Here is an 18780-nt window from a genome sequence, read left to right as displayed (position 1 = left end):
GGTTTTAACTTAGAGGTGCTGCTTGGGCATGGCAAATTGACCAGCTCTGTCTCAAAACAGTCTTTTTCAATTTTGAATAAATGTTAAGGGAGGAACACTATAAAGGAAACAAAGATAAAACACATTAAAGTAATTCTACTGAGAGAGGAAGAAATAACTGTACATTCCAGATGCGTCCTAATCTAATTCTTGCCAGTGCTCCTTGGTACTTGGCATTTTTAGGGGGTTGCATTTTCACATGGTGTAATTCAATTCCAAGAAAGATATAAAAAATTATGTCTTTCCTAGGGTTGCTTCCTATTGAACCACCTTATCAGTCTGGTCTGGTTTGTCCAGTCTTAACTATTTCTGTTAATATGGCAAAACCAGCACCAGGAATACTTTCATAAAAGCAGGCTACAGCACATGGTGGTGTGATGAGTTTGGTCATCCCCTCTGGCTTTGGCTTTATATTTTCATAAGAACGAACCAGTCTGAGAAGCCAAGGCAGATCCTGGTCAAATTCCTCATGCCTTCACCAAAACTCTCCAGTCCTTTCCCACTGTAGATTCAAGCTGTGCCCTTGCTCCCCCGATGCAGAAGGGTTTAAAAAGCTGTAATTGAGCTGTCAGTTTGAAGAACAAACAGGGGAAATGTACTTTGGGTCTCTGTTTGGGGGCTGTTTGCAGAACTGTCTGTATGTGCATGTGTGGGGGTGTGTGTGAACAGGAGGGGAGCTCCTTTCTGGGCCTCTGTGAACTCAGTCAACCCCACACAAACCTCATATGAGACCTGCTGATGCCTTTTGTGGGTTTGTTTTACAACCTCCTCAGGTAGAGCCTGTGGACACTGTAAAATTATAAAGGTGGAGATGTGCTTGAAGGATATTGATTGCACTTCTGGCTTGTGTTAGTCCAACTCCAGCTCATGCAGAATTAGCTCTTAGCCCTGGGAACTGCTCCTGACACACTTGTGTCCAGACACAACACACTTCCAAATGCTGAGCTTGGCGTGAAGCTCTTGGGTCAGCACAGAGCACAGCTCAGGAAACACTTTCCTTCACACAGCCTGCAGCAGGGTAGCAGGAAAGTGATTAAATCTTCCCTAAGATAACATGTTCCTGACCCTACACCATACAAGAACCATATGCTCACTTATTTCTCTTGGCTCAGGCTCTGCTCTCAGTGATGGCTCTGTGGTGGTGCCTTAGAAGGAAATTCTGCAAGTGAAGGAAATGGGTTTTTCTCCATTGGCCATATGTTGCTTTTCCTGGAGCAAGGAGAACTCCCTACATTTTTCTGTGTAACAGACAAGATAAAACCAGAGAATTTATTCACAGGAAGCAGAATGTGTCTGTGTCACCACTGAATTACTTGCTTCTGGCTATGGGATGCTTCCTTGTGCTCCTGCTGCAGGTTAAAAGGGTCTGTATAGACAGGAAAACTCTCACTTGTAACTTGCAGAATCTTTGTTCAGCTGTAGGAACTGGGTTCCCTCATTGAGATAATTCATTTGGAGCCCATACATTGAATTGGTTCTCAGATTTCTTTTAAGCTTTTCCTGTCCCTCCACGCCCCCAAACCCCTTCTGTCACTCTACAGCTTGCTTGAAGAAAGAGCTTGTGGTTTCTGGTGGCAGCTTTGGCAAGTTTCTCATGGACCTGCAGTTTTTAGGGAGACAAGAGTAAAACCTTCAGTGGAATTTGGATGCCTTTAGTGGATGCAGATGGATAACAGCATGGGCTGAGGTCGTGTTACTACATGTAAGCTCAGAGAAGATTGGAGTAGGAATGCTACAGGCCGGATTTTTTTCTAGTTTTTTTCTGCATTCACTGGTAGTGGATTGGATTTAAAATGAAAGGTCTCTTCTGCTTCAACACCTCTTATTTGAGAGCATGTCACTGTGACCAGCTTTGTGAAGCCAAGCCAAGAAGCATCACTGCAAGGCTGAAGAAACCAGTAACATTCAAAGAGAGATCAGAGCAGTAAAGGAATGGAAAGAGTCCAGGGATGTTGAAATTTATGCTTAGAAAAACCTCTTAAATGGAAGGAAAGCTTCACAACTGAAGCTAAGCTCTAGCTGTTATAAATCAGGCAACATATCTTCTGGGAGCAGAGGATTCCTTGCCCACCCATGGGAGTTTTCAATGGAAATGTTTGCTGATGGTGACTCTCAGATGAGATGTTAGACCAGATGGGACTTGTGTCCAGTTCAATTTAGTAAATGTGTCTTTTTTTTTCTGAGTGTAGCTGAAAAGATATGGCATCAGGGAAAGAGTTTAGTTGTTAACCTCAACTTTTTGGTTAAGCTCTAAATTGAATGTTTAGCAATGTTAGAAACCCTCTGTCTTTTTCTTCCTGTGCTGGAAAAAGACCCTCAGAATGCTTTGTCTTTAAATTATTTCCATTGCTTCTTGGAAAACTTCAGATGCCCTCAGCTACAGGTAGCCTAAGTATGATTTCAGTCTTCAAACTGTCTTTGAAAGAAGCTCTGCATTCGACTGGAGGCCACTTCAGGCTGCAGAAGGGTCATTTTTTCTGCTTGGTGTTCCTGAGTCCGTGCCACAAAACCCACGTGCTAACTGTGATTTCACTTTCCTTAATTGCATTTTGGAAGGGAGATTAATTATATTACCACTAGAGGGATTACAGATATTAGACTGGCCCAAGTGTTTTGCCCTGAAACTCTTGTGGGGGTGGGAGAAAGTTATTTTCTTAATCAGTGCCCTGCTTTCCTTGTTAACTCTTTTTATGTATTTACAGGTGCCATGGGGTGTAAGTAGCTAATTAAATACGGCATTTGATAAAGTTGAAGGAAGTTTTAATTCCTGTCCTGTGGAGTATTGGTCTCCCCCACATAAACATGTTAGTTAACGATTACTGCAGAGTACAAGTATTTTCAAAGGTGGGCTGTTCCCAGAGGAACCTACTCATTTTCAAGCACGGTTTAAAGGGCAAAGACTGTCTGTTCTCTTGATAAGAATTTGTTTTTAAAGGTTCTATTTAGCTTTTAAAGGATACATTCATCCGCAGAGAGATAAGATCTTGCATTAAGTGGGGAAACCAGGGGAAAGGTCTCCAAAGAGGCGGGCAAGCAGGAAGGGGTTAATAAAGCGCTTTAGGAAGTCTTTCTAAGTGAATGGGTTTTGCGGCCGTGCTCCAGTGCTTCCTCACCATGTGGAACCAGGCACCCCTCACTGCCCTGCGTTCACAAGCACTGATGTAATGACAAAGTGATCGCCGGGACACAGCTGGCACTGGATGCTCCTGGATGCTCCTGGATGCTCCCGATGGCACAGGGACTCCATGGACACTCCATGGGCACTCCAAGGACGCTCCATGGACCCTCCATGGGCACTCCTGCCCTCCTCTTCCACCCCTGGGTGCTGGCACCCACCAGCATTCCCCAGCAGCACCTGCCTGCAGGGCTGCGAGTGCCCCACTGCCCGCAGAGCCCTGTGGAAACCTTACAGTAAATCGATATATGCACTTATTTACAGTGCTCCAGGTGCAGCGAGAGGGATCTTTCAAAAGTCCCTGAAAGTGCTGAAATCAATGTCATCGCAGAGCTTGGGTGGTACACGCTATGTGGAAATTCAGTTAGTGGAGCTATAAACAAGCATCACAATGTTTCTTGGGGTTTGGTTTTATCTTTTTAAAGCTTTTCATACTTAAGACAGTAGCTTTTCCAAGAGGACTGAATCCGCAGAAAGTAAGAACCAAAGAGGACGATGTGATGCTAAGAGCAAATGCCCGGCAGCAGCCTGTGAAGACCTGGACACTCTCAAGAGCTTGTTTTGCTTCCTGTGGGGTTCAAACACCGCAGCAATCCAAATGTTTGGAGTCCAGACCTGGTCTCTTGATATGTCCTAGTTTAAAGATGCAGTCTTGTCCAGTTCAGGCACAACATTTCGCGTGTATTAATTAATTCTTGGATTTGAAAAGAGTTTATGTTTGCCAGAAAATCAAAGCAGTGGTTTGATGAGTTAATTTATGTGTTGCTCTATATTTATGTTCGGGTTTCCATCTGTAAAATGTCTTCCCCTCCAGCAGCATAAAGACCTGGCAGTGCATGGGTCCTTGCAGGTCACACCACAGAGGGATTGTCCACGGGCAGCAAAGGGATGGGAGAAAGTTGGGTTATCACAGCTCAGCTGCTTCCTTCCCCCTTAGGTGAGAAGGTAAAGTCATTTCCCCAAAGCCATCCTTTCCGGGGAAAGTGGAAGTAAAATTTTCACTGCCCAAATTAAATGAGAACCCACAGCATACCTCGAGGAGAGCGAACTGGGTTTGTTTAAGCCTTCCCCGGTTTTGTTAATTAGTAATAGCTTTTCCTGTAGATAACTCGATCTATGCGCTAATGGAGTTTAACGCGCTAAAACACCGAGCGAGCCGCCGCGGGCAGCGCAGCCCCGCAGACACAATGGGCACATTGTTCCGGGGGGATCCCTTCCCCGTTTATTTGGGAGGGGGGCGTCATCCCTTGCATCCCTTCACCCCTCTCCGGCGAGGCTTCCCGGCGCGGCAAAGGGTTAATTAATCGTGGCGGCAAAGGGTTAATTAATCGTGGCGGCAAAGGGTTAATTAATCGTGGCGGCGGGGCTGCCGCGGCCCCTCCCCGCAGCCGGGGCTGAAGTAGCGCGGCGGAGCGGGGCAGAGCCGAGAGGGGCAGAGCGGAGCTGGGCAGAGCCGAGCGGAGCCGGGGGGAGCGGAGCCGGTGCCGCAGCGCTGCCCGGCCCCGCCGAGCGAAGATGGCGAAGGCGGCGGAGCGGGGCGGTGCGCGGCGGCGGCGGCCGCTGCTTCTCCTGTCCCTGCTCCTGTCCCTGGTGCCCGCCGCCACAGCCCGGCCGCCCGCCTCCTTCCCCAGCGATGTGAACGGGCACAGCCTCCACCCGCCCTACTTCAACCTGGCCGAAGGCACCCGCATCTCCGCCACCGCCACCTGCGGCGAGGAGGCGGCGGGCGCCGGCGGGCGCCGAGCCGTGGAGGATCTGTACTGCAAGCTGGTGGGGGGCCCGGTGGCCGGGGGGGACCCCAACCAAACCATCCAGGTAGGGCCGGGGCGGGGGAGCGGAGCCTGGCCGGGCTGCGCTGGGTCCGAGCCCCCCCTCTTTGTGCGCCCCCGGCTCTCGGGGCCCCGCTCCGGGCGGGTTTCCCACGCATCCCCGGCTGCCTCGGGCTGAGCTGGTCCAGCCGGGGCCGGGGCAGGGCTGGGGGCTCACGGAGGGGGGCTCTGGTCCCAGGGCATCCCCCGGAGCAGCGGGGCCGGGGGACGCACGTGCTCGGTTTCTCTCCCAGCCTTGCCGGGAGTTGCTCGCTGGGTTCTCGGAGAATTCTTTTTAAAGTTGTGGGTTCTTTGTGTTTATAAAATCCCAGGCAAGCCAGCACCCAAATTCCCGTTGGTAGTCACGGTAGATATGATAGTGATTACCGTGATATGTCCTGAACTGATATATACTTTGATACTGACAATATTTACTTTGATGTGTTTTAACTCCGCCGTTCCCCGTGTCTTCGGTGGGGCACTGGGATGAGCAGAGGGGAGAGTTACGTGAGTGGATTTTACAAGCGAATGCCAGGTGACTTATCTCAGGGGTCCCATTTTGAGCTGCCCGGAGGGAGCTTGCAGCCAGGAATGTGGACGGTAAAGGCTGCAGTGTAACAGCTATGGCTCCCTTGAAGGGAGGAAAGAACAGTTGTAAACGGGCTTGTAAAACACCGGGTTTAGTGGCAGGAACTCCAGACCCTGTGTCCCCTGAGGGGAGGAGCAGCTCTGATTTGAAGTGGTCCTGAAGCCATCCACCAGCTGCTGCTCAGTGTTTTCTGTGTGCTGCTTCTGAGGGTCCTGGTGCCACTCACCTGTTGCGCTGGAGCAGTGGTGTTGTCCCTGTTTACCTAACAACAAGGACGAGCAAAGGAAAACTGTCACTTTCTCGGAGCAAGCCTTTCTTGGCTTGTTGTGGGGTTGGCTTTATTACAAAATCATCTCTGAAGCATTTTTCTCATTCTGGCCATATTCTCCTGAGTTAGTGCTGCACTAGGAATTTTCCAGTTATTGTGTGGTTATGACATGGAATTGTGCTGTCTGTGTAGTATAACTGGTTGAAGATGTCACTGGATGGCAAAAACCTGACGTATCCTCCCTCCGAGTTTTGCCACCTTTTAAAGCGATGTTTCACTTCACTGTGCTGTAAAATATTGTGACTTGGAGAAGCTTTGCCTGAAGTCCCAGTAGCAGGAGGCTTACAGGGACCTCGATGTAGTAATTGTGCCTGCAGTGAGGCAAAGGAGTAAGCAAAGGTGAAGAAGCAACTGCTACTCTGTGCCCTTGCAAACAAATATGTGAATGGTGTGCCAAGCAAAACTGGGAGGCTAAGGCAGCTTGGAAAAGCTGGCAAATGTGGGTGTGCATTTATCACTCCACATGTGTCCATCTGTGCTCTGGCCACCCTGCTACTTCAGCATGACGCTGAGCAGCACTAAGGATGCTGGTGACTGAAATAAACCCTTCAGGCTGTACCAGCTCTGGGGACAGCCCCAGCATCCCCCCACTGCCAAACACGGCTCCTGAGCTGTGGAATTCTGCAACCACCCCCTCCTGTCCCCTGTGCAGCTCTGGCACAGGGGGGCTTTGATCTGAGCACCACTTCCCAGGCCAGCGGGCTTCCCTCAGTCTGAAAGCTTTAGAAAATTCCTTTTGTAGTGGCTCCTTTCTGTGACCACAGGCAGCACCTAAAAGGGAGGGGAGGAAACAGGAGGCATCAGAGCAGAGGTCAGAGTTCCCAATTCATCCCCTTTAGGGGTCTTGGCACCACCCGGTGACTAAAGCAAGGAGGGAGGTGGGAGGGAAATGTTCAATTTGAGCAGACTGAAACAACAATAATGAACTCCACATGCATGTCCTCACTGCCTGCGTGTCCCACCAGCCCAGCGTCCCTTCCCTCCTTCATTCACCTGCTCATGTGTGATGTGGCTGTGGCATAAGGAGTTTTCACCAGGAATACTGGGAAAATGCCACTTGGGACCCTCCAACAGGCATCCACATGCTGTGGTGGTGAGAGGGCGTTTGCTTGGTTAAAGACTTGGGATAATACAACACAATCATCTAATAAATTAATTCAGTCAGTTCTCTGTTTTCTGCTGGTTTAATTTGACATTGTAGAAGAGTGCTGAAAAGAGAGTTCACTGACTTTTAAACATGATGGTCTTAAAATGTCAATAATCATTAAGTTTTCTGAAGTAATGCTGCCTTAAAGACACTTGCAGTGGTTTTGGCACAGCTTGTGGGAAGGCTGTAAACCTTTTCAAGGAGTTTCCTTTGCTTTATTCAGGGCTTTTTGGCAGAAGACTGAATTTCCAACTGTGGGGGTCTTTTCGGCTTGGAAGGATGTGAGGCACAGCAATGCTGAGGTGTGCTGAAAGGGATTTGCCTTGGAGGTTTACATCCCTTGTCCAATTCAATCCTCAGTGTGGGTCATCCCTGCCTTAATGATAACGTCTTGAGGATGAGGCAGAAGAGAGATCAGAGGTTTATTATTTTGTTTAAGCATTACTGGAGGTGCTTATAACTGTCTTCCAAGATAGAAAAGTCTGCAAAAGCACAGCCATGTGCTCATGTTCCCCATCCCACTCCTGTGCCTGGGGGCTGTTCCAAAACCAGCAGGGATGGTGCACTGCTCCTGAGGGTGGGGCAGGGCTGTAGATAATTTTTTCAGATTAGGAGTCTAACAGTGAGGCAGGTTACTGGCATTAATTAAAGCAATTATAGACCTCAGAATTTAAGAATATACAACAAATTTGACTGATTTCAAGGCAGTGCTGCTTGTGCTTTCTCTGCAGCCTGTCTTTACCCCAGCTCTGTGTTCAGAGCACCGCTTTGCATGCTGAATTGCAGCCCTGAGCGGTGGCACTGACCAGAGCTCTGGCCCTCACCCTTCCAGGTGCTGATAACATGAAATCTGAAGCTGTTTTCATCCCTGAATGTCTCAGAATTAAGTGGCATTCTCTTTTGATGCATTGAGTGTTGGTGACCATTTGTCCTGGTGTCTCTTTATCCCGTGTCATGTCTCAGGTGTGTGGCAGGAGGAGTCTGGCTCAGCCCAGGGCTCTCAGTGCTCCAGGTGACAATTGGTGCTGTATCTCTCTGTACCTGTCTCTTCTGTGTTTACATCTATGATAGTGTTGGATTTCAGTGGTTTAACTGTGGCTGGAAACAGTTTTGGAACAAGTGTTGATGCCCACAGAAAAGACACATTGTGAGGCAGCACCTGCTTAACTCTGTGTGAGCAGCTGATCTGCAGCTTGCAAGCAGGCACTCTGTCACAAGCAGTACTTTTTTACACCCCATTTCCTGCCCTTTTTACCTCATCCCCAGCAGCCCCTTGCTCCCTGTGGCTTTCTGATGAATCAGGTGAGGGGAGCTGGTGTTGGGTCATGGCAGGGCCAGATGGACAAAGCCATCTGTGTCCCCTGAGAGGTGCCAGCAGGGTGCCCAGCTTGTCTTAATGCTCAGGGGAAACTTCAAAGTTCCCACTGCCCTGGGCAGGATCAGGCCTTGCAGGTCTCTGGAAGCTGCCTCTCATTCAAACGTTGTTATCTCTCCCTCTCTGCAGTTTGCTCTGATAGTGGCAGTTTTATATTCTGCAGCTCCTTGCATTGCTGAAGTTCTTTCTTTGACCATACCTTTGTAGTGTCCACGCCTCTACTGCTCTGGCAACCTGCAGTCTCTGCTCAGCCCGCAGCTCACAATTGCTTTTTAATTAAAATCCTCTTGCTGATGTCAGAACTTCCCTGTAGAGAGCCTGACACAATGTGCAGGAGCCTGAGTTGCTCTAAAATACAAATAGCTGGAAATGATTCTGGTCAGGTTTAGGTCTGGCTCTAATGAAACAACTAATGAGCAACTGGTGCATCAGAGAGGCTAATCACACTTTGAACAGCAAACCTGCTTCAGCTGTTGACGTGTTCCCAGCCCAGCAGGCTGCCCGGGGAGGGACAACAGCAGCATTATAAATGTGGAGCAGCTGATCCTAATTTTTACTCCCCTCTTACTCAGCTTGACTTGACTGTCTCCCATCAATGTGAACTTTGGGTTCAAAATGGTTTTTGCATCTGTGGCAAGAATTTGAAGTATGAAAGCACTTTATTTTTTTGGTATTTATCCCTGTTTTGTAACCTTGCCTCACTTCCCCCCTCCCACCTCAGTGTTGTGGAGCAGAAATTTCCACACAACCTGTTGCACCGGTTCCATTAAGGGTCTGAGCTGTAGAGTTGGGTCAGTTTTATCTGGTCTGCTCTCCCTCCTGGCTTAAAGCATGTCCAAACCAGCCTTGTGACCTCTCTGTACACTGAGTGCTCCCTGCATGAATGTCAGGGTTACCTGGATGCTTTCAGCTCACCTTTTCTTTGGCCTTGTGCTTGCCCATCTCTATTTTCACATCTCTTAGAGGAATTAATTTAAAAGTGTTCTTGCTCAGGATAATTTGTATTGCATAATTGTCTGCAAGTAACAAAGCATGTGGTAGTGGGGACTAATGCTGTGAAATCTGTTTCCTTTGCACTGAGATTGCTCCAGAGTTTGGAGCATCTGGAAAATCCCATGTTCTGCGGTGGCTCTGTCTTGCCTCAGCCCTCGTAGGGGCAGGAAGGGGACGTGAGATCTTGTACCTGGTGTAATATTAATGCTGGCTGCAGCTGGGGCAGGCAAGGGCAGCATTCCTGCCTGGGGATAACTGCGCCTTTAAAAGGAAAACTGCCCGTGACACAGCTCCCTTCCAGGCTGTTTGTAGCAGCAATTCAAGTGACACAACAGTGGCTCCACATAACAATTTGCCAGTTTTCAGGGTGCTTTGCAGGTTTCTTTGAGCGTGGGTCAGATTCATTTGTCCATTATTGAGAGAGAAAGAATTGCCCCTAACAGCTCAGGTCTTTGTCTGATCCTGCTCAGGAGGTGCTGTTAAAGTTGTGGGGTTGTTTTTTCTGGCAGTGTGTCCATGGAGCTGACAAAACCCCCTGGCCACAAAAGCAAAGCAGAGAAGTGATGGCAAGTCCTTGGCCAGCTGACAGCTGGGGCTGTCCCTTTCTGGCCTTGCATTGCAGCATCATCAGCAAAAGGAGCTTGGCTGCAAGACTAAGCTTGAAAATGCAGCTGAAAGAAGTATATTGTGAAATGAATAGGTGGACAAGAAACGGATTGCAGGGAGCTGGGCAGAGGAGCTGCCAGTCTGAGTGCATAGAAATGTCTGAATGGTTCAGGTCAGGCTCTCTGGGCTCACAGGGGTGGGTGTGAGTGGCAGCCTCAGCACAGGAGCTGCTGACCGTGGAGTTTGAGCCACTGCTCTCCACTGCAGTGCAGCTTCTCCCTCAGATACTCCTTCCTCTGCTAACCACTCCTTTGAGTCTGGGATCCTTTGTCAATGTTCACTGCATAGCTGAAATCCAGAAGGGATGCTGAGCAGTCCAAATTATACATTGGGTGGTTGTGGGGGTTTTGAGCTTTTTTTCATGTACCTTTTTGCATCCACACTTTAAATTGGTGCAAACAAAACTTTCTGTATCTTGATATACATTAGCAGGCTCACACCCTGTATTCTCTGAATTGCTGTGATACCTGACTGCTTTGTACCACATTTTTCTGGCCGGAGTTAAATGTTGTTTTTGTACTTTCTGCCAGGGCCAGTACTGTGACATCTGCTCCTCTGCAAACAGCAACAAGGCCCACCCCATCACCAATGCCATTGACGGGACAGAGCGCTGGTGGCAGAGCCCCCCCCTTTCCCGGGGGCTGGAGTTCAACCAGGTCAACGTCACCCTGGACCTTGGACAGGTAACACAAATCCTTTCTTTGTTATGTTGTACACCATGCTGGTGAGGAACTGCTCTTCTGCTTCTCAAATCCATCATTTAATGACAGGGCAGGAGGCTTTGGTTAAAATAGGGAAGAGAAACCTCTCACCTGTTTGTAATATTCACTGCGTTGTGCTCCTTGTTGTTACTATTTAGATCTTCCCTAAAAATTGAGTCACTTGTGGACACATTATGTAAGTGCTGTTGCCCTTAGAGGGTACCTGCCTCTCAAAGGGGGGACACTTAGCAAGGCCTCACCCCAAAATGGGAAAATACAGCCCTGAGAAATTCAAGGTTGGGCTCTAAAACTTTTAACTGGTGTATTTAAAACTCTTGAAAAAACAGCAGGTCCGTGCTGAAGGTCTTCCTGTAAAAGACAAAGGGTGACAATGGATATTTGGTCTCCACTGGTGGCAAGTCAGAGGGAATTGCCACTGTAACAGTGGAGCTGCCAGACCCTCTCTGTCACCTCCTGTGCTGCTCCTGTTCCCCTGCAGAATGTCCCTCTGGTAATGGAGTGTTCCCTCTGCATGTAGAGGGGACAGCAGCCAAGGTGTCCTGGCTGGAGCTGTGCTGGCAGGAAGGCACTGGGAGCCTGAGGAGCTGTGGGTCTGCTCTGGGTCTGCTGCTCCAGCTGCTGCATGGGAGAATTCCTTGGGACAGGGGATATGTGGGGCTCCTGCTCCCTGGCAGCCTTAGACCTTGTCACTCAGGGTTTGGGACATTGGCTCTGTTAGTCTTCAGCACTTTAACAGGTATCTATTCAAGTGCCCCCATGAGCAGGTAGGGATGGGCTCTCCTCTCCCAAGAGATGCTTCCCCAGACTCTGCTATGAGTCCTGCAGCCCCAAAGTCCCAAGTTTGGGACCTCCTTGGCTGGGAAGCCTGTGGGATGGGGCAGTTTTGGAGCTATGGACATCTCACCTCTCCCCCAGGAAACTTATTTGTTGTTATTGCTCTGAGCCTTTTGGGGGCTGAGTCACAGCTTTGGGAGTTTGCTTTGCTTTGCAGGGATTTTGAGATTTTTCAGATACCAAAACTTCACAGTGACTTCACGGGTGGATCTTTACTCTCTCTGCTAAAGGCTCATTTGTCACTGCAGTTTGCAAGGTGCCTGACTCCAGATTTGCATCCATAGATAGCCAGGCTGTACTGATGATGATACCCTTCAGTTAGATGCCTCCAACACACACTTCAGTCCCCAGGATTGGCTCTGATCCTCTGCCTGCCTTGCTGTAGCACTCGTTTGGAGCCTGCCAAACACCCTTCATAAATTTATTTACTCCATGAGTGCCAGCTGTCTAAAGCTGTGCTGTAGCAGCAGCAGTGAAATATCTGCTGCTGCCCAGGGCACCAGGGCTGTGTGGGCAAACCCTCCTGGGGCTGCACATGGAGAGCTGAGCCCTCAGCAGTGTAGGTGGCATCTGCTGTGTCTCAAACATCCCAGCTGGCAGGGATGTGCTGGTGGGTGGATTGCTTTGCACTCACTCCCCCTGTGACCAAGGGCCAGTCTGCAATGTGGCTTTTCTGTCACTCACAGCCTCTCTGGAGAGGGATTTTCAACGAGCAGCTTTCCTCAGGAGCTTCTCCTCCTCTTTGTCATTCTCTGTGACAACTTTCTGGCTTTAGGTCAGAGCTAACCCAGCTGACTGTGTGCCTGCAAGCTGCTGAGTTTGGCTCACCTGGGGATTTGCAGCCTTCAGAGCTGCTGTGCTGGGAGCCAGAGCCTGGAATAATTTGGAGGACTTCAGTACTGTTAAAACTGAATTGGTCTATGTGACCTTCCCTGTTCTGGGTCTGTTTGCCCCGGACACCCAGAGAGGTGGGATTGCACCATCATTTCTGCAGGATTGGTACCAGAATTTGCATGTGTGGTGATGGTGGAAGATGCTTCACCTGGTGTGGATTTTTTCTGGGCTCACAGACCCTCTGCTTCCCTTCCTTTGCAATACATCATAAACCCAGCTGGTCCCAAGAGCAGCACAAGCCTAAAGCTTCAGCTGGTTTTAGTGGCTTCCCCTTCATACATGGCCTTATTGCATGTAATTGCTATAATAACCTGTTTATCCTCCTGGTGAGAGTCAGTTCTTTGCTTTTAACTCCTTTGTTTTGGTAGGTCAGGCAATAGAAACAGATTAATTGTTAGAGAATCGCTGATTTCCTCCTTTTGAAGTCAACTCTGGTTGAAAGGATAGAAGAGAGGAATTCTTGGGACCCAGTGTGTTCAGCAGGGCAAGTGCAGGATCAGGCAGTGTACCTGGCAGCCAGGCTTCCCAAATTCCTTGGATACCAGTGAAAACTGCACAGGTAGCAACACCCTCATGAGCATGTCTGACAGCAGGGCTTTTCTTTGGCTGGCAAACAAGGCCTCTCCTTGGCTCTGTGTATCAATCTAGAGAGCTTTTGGACCAATTAAGGCTTAATTTAAGGGACTCAGAGCCACTAAAAGCTTTTGTGCCTCTGGGGTCTCATGAGTGCCTGGAGTGCTGATGGCACTGGGGGCACACAGGGGCTGGCACAGGGCATTGTGGTGTCAGCCCCTTCCTTTGCTGCTGTGCTTCCCTGCTGGCTCTGTCCCTCTCCAGCCACAAGTGCTTAATTACCAGCTGGAATTGGGTTTCTCCAGCCTTTGGCGAGGCTGTGGCAACTGGGAGAGGGTCAGTTAATTAAGCAGCCTCTTGGTCTTTGCTTTTTGCTGGCTGGGAGCTTGCTCTCCTCACAGGGGTGTTAAAATCCAGTGGGAAGGAGAGAAGGAGGATTATTCACAGCCAGAAAATACGTTGCAGAATGGCTTGGGCTGGCCACCCAGCTGGTGTGAGGATATTAAGCATTCTCCTCATGTCATAGTGCCAGCAGCAGCCTGATCCTAATGGCTTCATCAGCAAGGCTGGTCAGGGCTCCCACCCTGCCCAGGGAAGGGGCTGTGTCCCATTATCTGCTGGGGGCTTGGATGGGAATTGCTCCTGCTGGGACCTTGTCTGTTCCTGCCTCCTTGGGGAGGAGTGATTTTTTTTCATTTCAGAATTGGTGGCAGAGAAAAGCTGCAAGAGGAAGAAAAGTCACTTGAAGGTTTCCATGTCAGACCCAGGTCTGAGCACCAGAAATATGACAAACAGCTCCAGGGAGGGAAGTTAAATGGATTTTAGGGTGCTGAGGAGTATAGAGAAGGAAACTTTTTAAATTGCTTTTAATCATGACCCTTTGCTTAGTATATTTGGGATGAATGGCTGGGCCACTGCATGAATTTGGTATAAAATACATCATGCACCATATGAAGCACGGGTCGGGTTTTGGAGAGTAGAAGAGCTGAGGGTGCTGTGTACTGGGAGGACACTGCTGGATAATCTGGAATTGCCAAAATCCCAAAAAGTGTCTGTCCTACCTGGCTTGGAGGGCAAAGGTCCATGTTGTGGAGGCTCTTAAACCTGCTGTGCTGCTGCTCCAGGCTGTTTGCTCTCCTGCCTGGAGCCTCCAGGCCAGCTGGAAATGGGAACGTGCCTGTGCTGCAGAGGGACAGGGACAGGACACCATGACTCACAGCCACCATGGGAATTGTCCCCTGTGATCCTGCTGTGATTTAAGTGCCACAGTGGGTGGAGGGGGAGGAAGGGATGTGATGGAAGATGCTTTTTTTTTTTTTTTTCCCCAAAAAAGGTCGTTTGAGTCAGAGCTGACAAGGTTTAAAGAAACATGAATGGCTGGCTCCCTGCCAGAGCCTGACATGTTCCTTGCATGAAGGTGAACCCAGGCCAGCCCTTCCTTGAGATGTTTATGGATAGTTGGTGCTTTATGATAAGCTGTGGGGGAGGAATGCTTGCAGTCATGCAAGAGCAGGAGCTTCGTGCCAGTGCTTGCTCGAGGTTAATTCCTGCAGTGAGAAGGTGGCTGGGTAACAGCCCCATCTCCCCTGTGCTGTCTGCTGGCCCTGGTGACACGAGAGCAGCAGGATTTCACACGGAAGCTTTGCAGAGAGTTCTCATTGATTCCCCACAGGTATTTAGCTGGGCAGTGCCTGACAGAAACACCAACATCCATTCACTTCTACTGAGGAGAGCAGTGAAGCCTCCTCCTTTGGACACCTCCAGAGCTCCTTAAAACGCAGCTCCCTTTGGGGTTAGAAGGAGGAAAAGAAGTTGTTGCATTCATTGGTAATTCACAGAGATGGGAAGGAAAGGAAGGGAATTGTGAGCCACACTCCAGGGCCAGTGCAAAGGTGTGTTCTGTACTCGCTGTGGGATGTCTCAGCAAGGGAGGAGACTGATAACTTTCTGCATGCTTTGAGAGGCACCTCTTTGAGTTTCCTACTCATTACAATGGGATCTGCCAAAGCTGCCCTTTTTCTGGCCTCTGCAATGATTAACTGGTGCTTGCCAGGCTCTTCCAGCTTCAGAGTAAAGGTGTTGATACCCAAAGCACACGAGGTGGTTCAGCCCTTGGCCATCAAGCTGCTGCTCCTTCAGTGTGAAACTTGGCCCAGAAGGAGCTAGGTGTTTTTTCTGATGGATTTTTCAGGACATAGATCTGCTTTCTTTCCCTTTTGCACTGCAAATGTGGCCCCTCAAGACCAATGAGGCACAATAGTTTGATGTGCAGGATGCCTACAAATGTGCAGATGTAGCTAAATGTCTTGTATGAATAGCTCAGTCCTTGTTGTGTGAAATGTATTCTTGTTAATGAGCATTAATATAATATTGAGTATTACATTTTTACTCATCTTTGGCAGGGTTAGACTGAGTTAGACCTGGCCTAATGCTAAAGGAACATCACTGATCCTGAGCATAGTATCTTGTGTGTAACAACGCTGAAATTTTGTTTCACCTCAGCTTCTTACCTTACATTTATTTTCATTTAGTTGAAATAGTAATGGGAGCTGCTGGTGGAGGTGTTCAGGAGCCCTCTTTGAAAGGCAGCTGGAAGGAAATCCCTGCAAACTGATGGGCTGAGGCTCACCTCCCTGTTCCCAGCTAAAGCCTTCAATGGGAAGATGAATCTGATGTTTATTCCCTGGCTTAATTAATTGAAAAATCACTCCTGGGGGAGTTAACTCATGAAATCCCAAGACAACACTCGGGGTTCTTTGTGAATAAAGATCTCCTAGAGTCTGCTTTCCCTAGGCTTGATGTGGGATGGGGGGGTGATGGTCATGCAAGCATTTTCAGCTGAAAACCATTTAAATTTCTCCCTTTTTACTTGTTCCTTTTGTAACTTCATTTCTTTTCCTGTGGGAGCCCTCACAGCCTCTGGGTGATGAAGCTGCTGCTCACATTTCCCTCGAGGGCACTCTTATTCCTTCTTGCTGTACACAGGGGGAAAGTTGAACGAGTCTCTTTTCTTTCCTCTCACTGGGGGTGTCTCCTGCAGCATTTTCCCCAGCACACATCCCTGGAAAATGCACAGTGTCCATTTCTCTTGGGGCTGCCTTACCTGCCTGGTGTGGTTGTTTTTTTTTTTTTGTGGACCATTGCAAGAATGGGTGAGGATTTAAGATTTTTTTTTTCCACATGTTTTTAACTTTTCTTAGCGTCTCTTACTGCAGAGGAGTAAGTATTTGGTAATTACTCCTACTTGGTCCTCACTGTGCTGAGGCACCACTGTGGGAAAGGGGTAGGAGAGCTTAGTGACATTTATTGTGAGCTTTTGCACCTTAAATAAAGGGCTGGGGCGTAAAATCTCTAACAAAGACGTTCTTTCTCCAAATTGTTCTCTGGCTCTTGGAGCAAAAGCAGCATTAAAAATAAAGCACATTAAGTAGGCTGAGCAGAAATCTTTTCCTTTCAACAGCTGAGCCTGAGTCTCGTCTCCTGTGTGGAGTCCTCTCCAATTGCCATAAAATCCTTCAAAAGTGGATCAGGATCTTTGTTTATAGGCTTCAGAACTGCAGTTCCCTGATCTGCCTGTGGCTCCTCTGCCGTGGATGTGGAGTGGAAGCAGGGTGTATATTTGTAGTGCTTCTTCTGGGAAAGGCAGAAAAGGTGTGACTGGGAGAGCATGCAGCACTGGGAGCTGGCACCAAGCCCCAGTGGATGGATCTTCTCTCTCAATTTATTTAACACTTTATTGTTTAAATTAACTTAGCTGTGAAGTCTCCTCTGTTTTCTTCAAAGCTGCAGTTCCCCTGACCTGGACCAGCAGCTATTTAATTTTTTGGTTTTTATTTTTTTTTTGTGCTGATAAAGTGAGATTTTTGCTTTCACTTAGCACGGAAAGGTCGAGAAGGGCCATCTGCCAACTCCCACCAGATTCCTGGCTCCAAGGGCTGTGTGGGAGCCGCTCAGGTGAGCGGGAAGGGAGTGTCTGGTTGTTAATCAAGTGGGGATCTGTCTCCTCTGGCAGCAAGAGCAGACCCATCCTCTCCTTTTCAAACAGCCTTGCCAAATTGGATGCCAAGCTCCAGGATCCAGAGCAGCCAAGGCTGAAACTTTTCCTCTTTGTTGCTGCTGCTGTTGGTTGCTGTTAAGGGGAAAGATGTGCAGAATACTGGTGTAGGTAAATCATGGGTGACACGTGAATTTTAATTGCATGCTGTGTTTACTCAAGTCATGAACCAGTACTGCTTAAAATCAGTCGTCCAGGGCTGCAGTGAGTAGAAAGGATTTCATTTGTAACATCAGATTCCCAAAAGAGCTGCCATGGCTCACATCTGCCAGGCTGTGAGCACAGGGAGGAGCAGGAGGCTCTGGGCACATCACTCAGCACTGTGGCACCTTCTGTGGCCTCAGGGAGGTTGTTTCTGCCTGGCCTTTGCATCTCCTACAAATGACCCATGTGCTTCAACAGCTTAATCTTCCCAGAGGCTGTGCTTGCTCTGCCTAGACCTGAGCCAGGTGTTAAAATAAGGCTCAGCCTTTCCCCCAAGAGCAGCTCCAGGTAATGACTGATGAAAGGATAATTGCTGGTTCTGAGAAATGCATGCAAGATTTCCACTCTGGTTTCTCCCTAGGTGTTGTTGCCTATTTATAACGCTGGTGTGATGAGAAACAAAGAGGCTGATAGTGAGGTCTCCTGCCGTGGAGCTTATTTCCTCCAGGCTGTCCCTTCCTTCTCAACTCCTTGGGATTCTTCAAAGATTAGGAGAGAGCCTGGGGGTGAGCATGGAATAGGGGAGGCTTTAGTTTGTAATGAACAGCTGGAAGGCAAGCCTGGGAATTCCTTGCTGTTCTCCTGGAAAGTGCCTGCTTGGCTGGGCTGGAGAGCAGGAGTGTGCCTTGGCTGGGCTGTGTGGGTACCCTGCTCTGGGTCAGCTCTGGCCAGGCTGTACCTGGCTGTACCAGGTGAGTTAGAACAGAGCTGGACTGCCTGGGTCAGGCCCCTGTGTGTGCTGTGTTCTCCTTCAGGGAGATGTTACAGGGAGCTTTTTGGGCAGGTCACTGTACCCAGTGGAAGCAGAGAGGTTCACAGCTCTGACACAGAGCCTCCTATGAGTGGTTCAGCATTTTCAGTCCCACCCCCAGAATGGGAACACTGCATTTTATCTCCATTTTCTGTACATGACACAGCCTGTGCAGCTCTAGACCAGTGACTACAAAATCGGTTGCAGAAGAGAATGATTTCTTGAGTCAAGCTCTTGGCTTGGCTCTGTGCAGCCCTTCTCCTCTGTCTGTCACTTCTTCAGCAAGTGAGAGCATCCCTCAGCCCTGTGGGTCCATTAAATCATGTCCTGCACACAGCCCTGAGTGCTGAAGCTGCTGAAACCGAGGGCTTTGAGCCTGGAGTCACTGCCAGCCCTGCTCTCTGTGTGGGACAGAGACAGGCTCATCCTGTGGCATTGCACAGCCAGTTTAGTTCTTGACACTTGTCCTGGTCAGGATGAGAAGCCCCTCAAGTGAGCCCTTCCTGCTTCCTGGGGCACGGTTCCCGGAGCTGTCCTTGCTCTGCAGCTCCAGCACAGCCATGTCCTGGCTCAGATCCACGGGGCTGGCAGGGAGGATGCTAAATACACTTTTGATCATCTGCCTAGT

The 18780-nt window shown here is 49.0% G+C and overlaps 1 protein-coding gene across 2 annotated transcripts in view; it reads left to right on the top strand.

Annotated features, from left to right (window-relative positions):
* The first annotated feature begins 4693 nt into the window (after positions 1 to 4693).
* LAMA5 (laminin subunit alpha 5) overlaps positions 4694 to 18780 on the top strand; it is an 85477-nt gene continuing 71390 nt past the window's right edge. For both annotated transcript variants that reach the window (XM_088174763.1, XM_014873820.2), the window contains exons 1-2: positions 4694 to 5029; positions 10651 to 10803. In XM_088174763.1, the coding sequence (XP_088030889.1) occupies positions 4730 to 5029; positions 10651 to 10803 (453 nt within the window). In that variant the 5' untranslated portion in view covers positions 4694 to 4729. The remainder of the gene's footprint in view (positions 5030 to 10650; positions 10804 to 18780) is intronic.

This window comes from Sturnus vulgaris, chromosome 17 (assembly GCF_052056855.1).
Source record: "Sturnus vulgaris isolate bStuVul1 chromosome 17, bStuVul1.hap1, whole genome shotgun sequence".
In the NCBI taxonomy this organism is placed as follows: domain Eukaryota; kingdom Metazoa; phylum Chordata; class Aves; order Passeriformes; family Sturnidae; genus Sturnus; species Sturnus vulgaris.
Note: the sequence above shows the minus strand (reverse complement) of the source record. Positions and strands in the feature narration are given on the sequence as shown.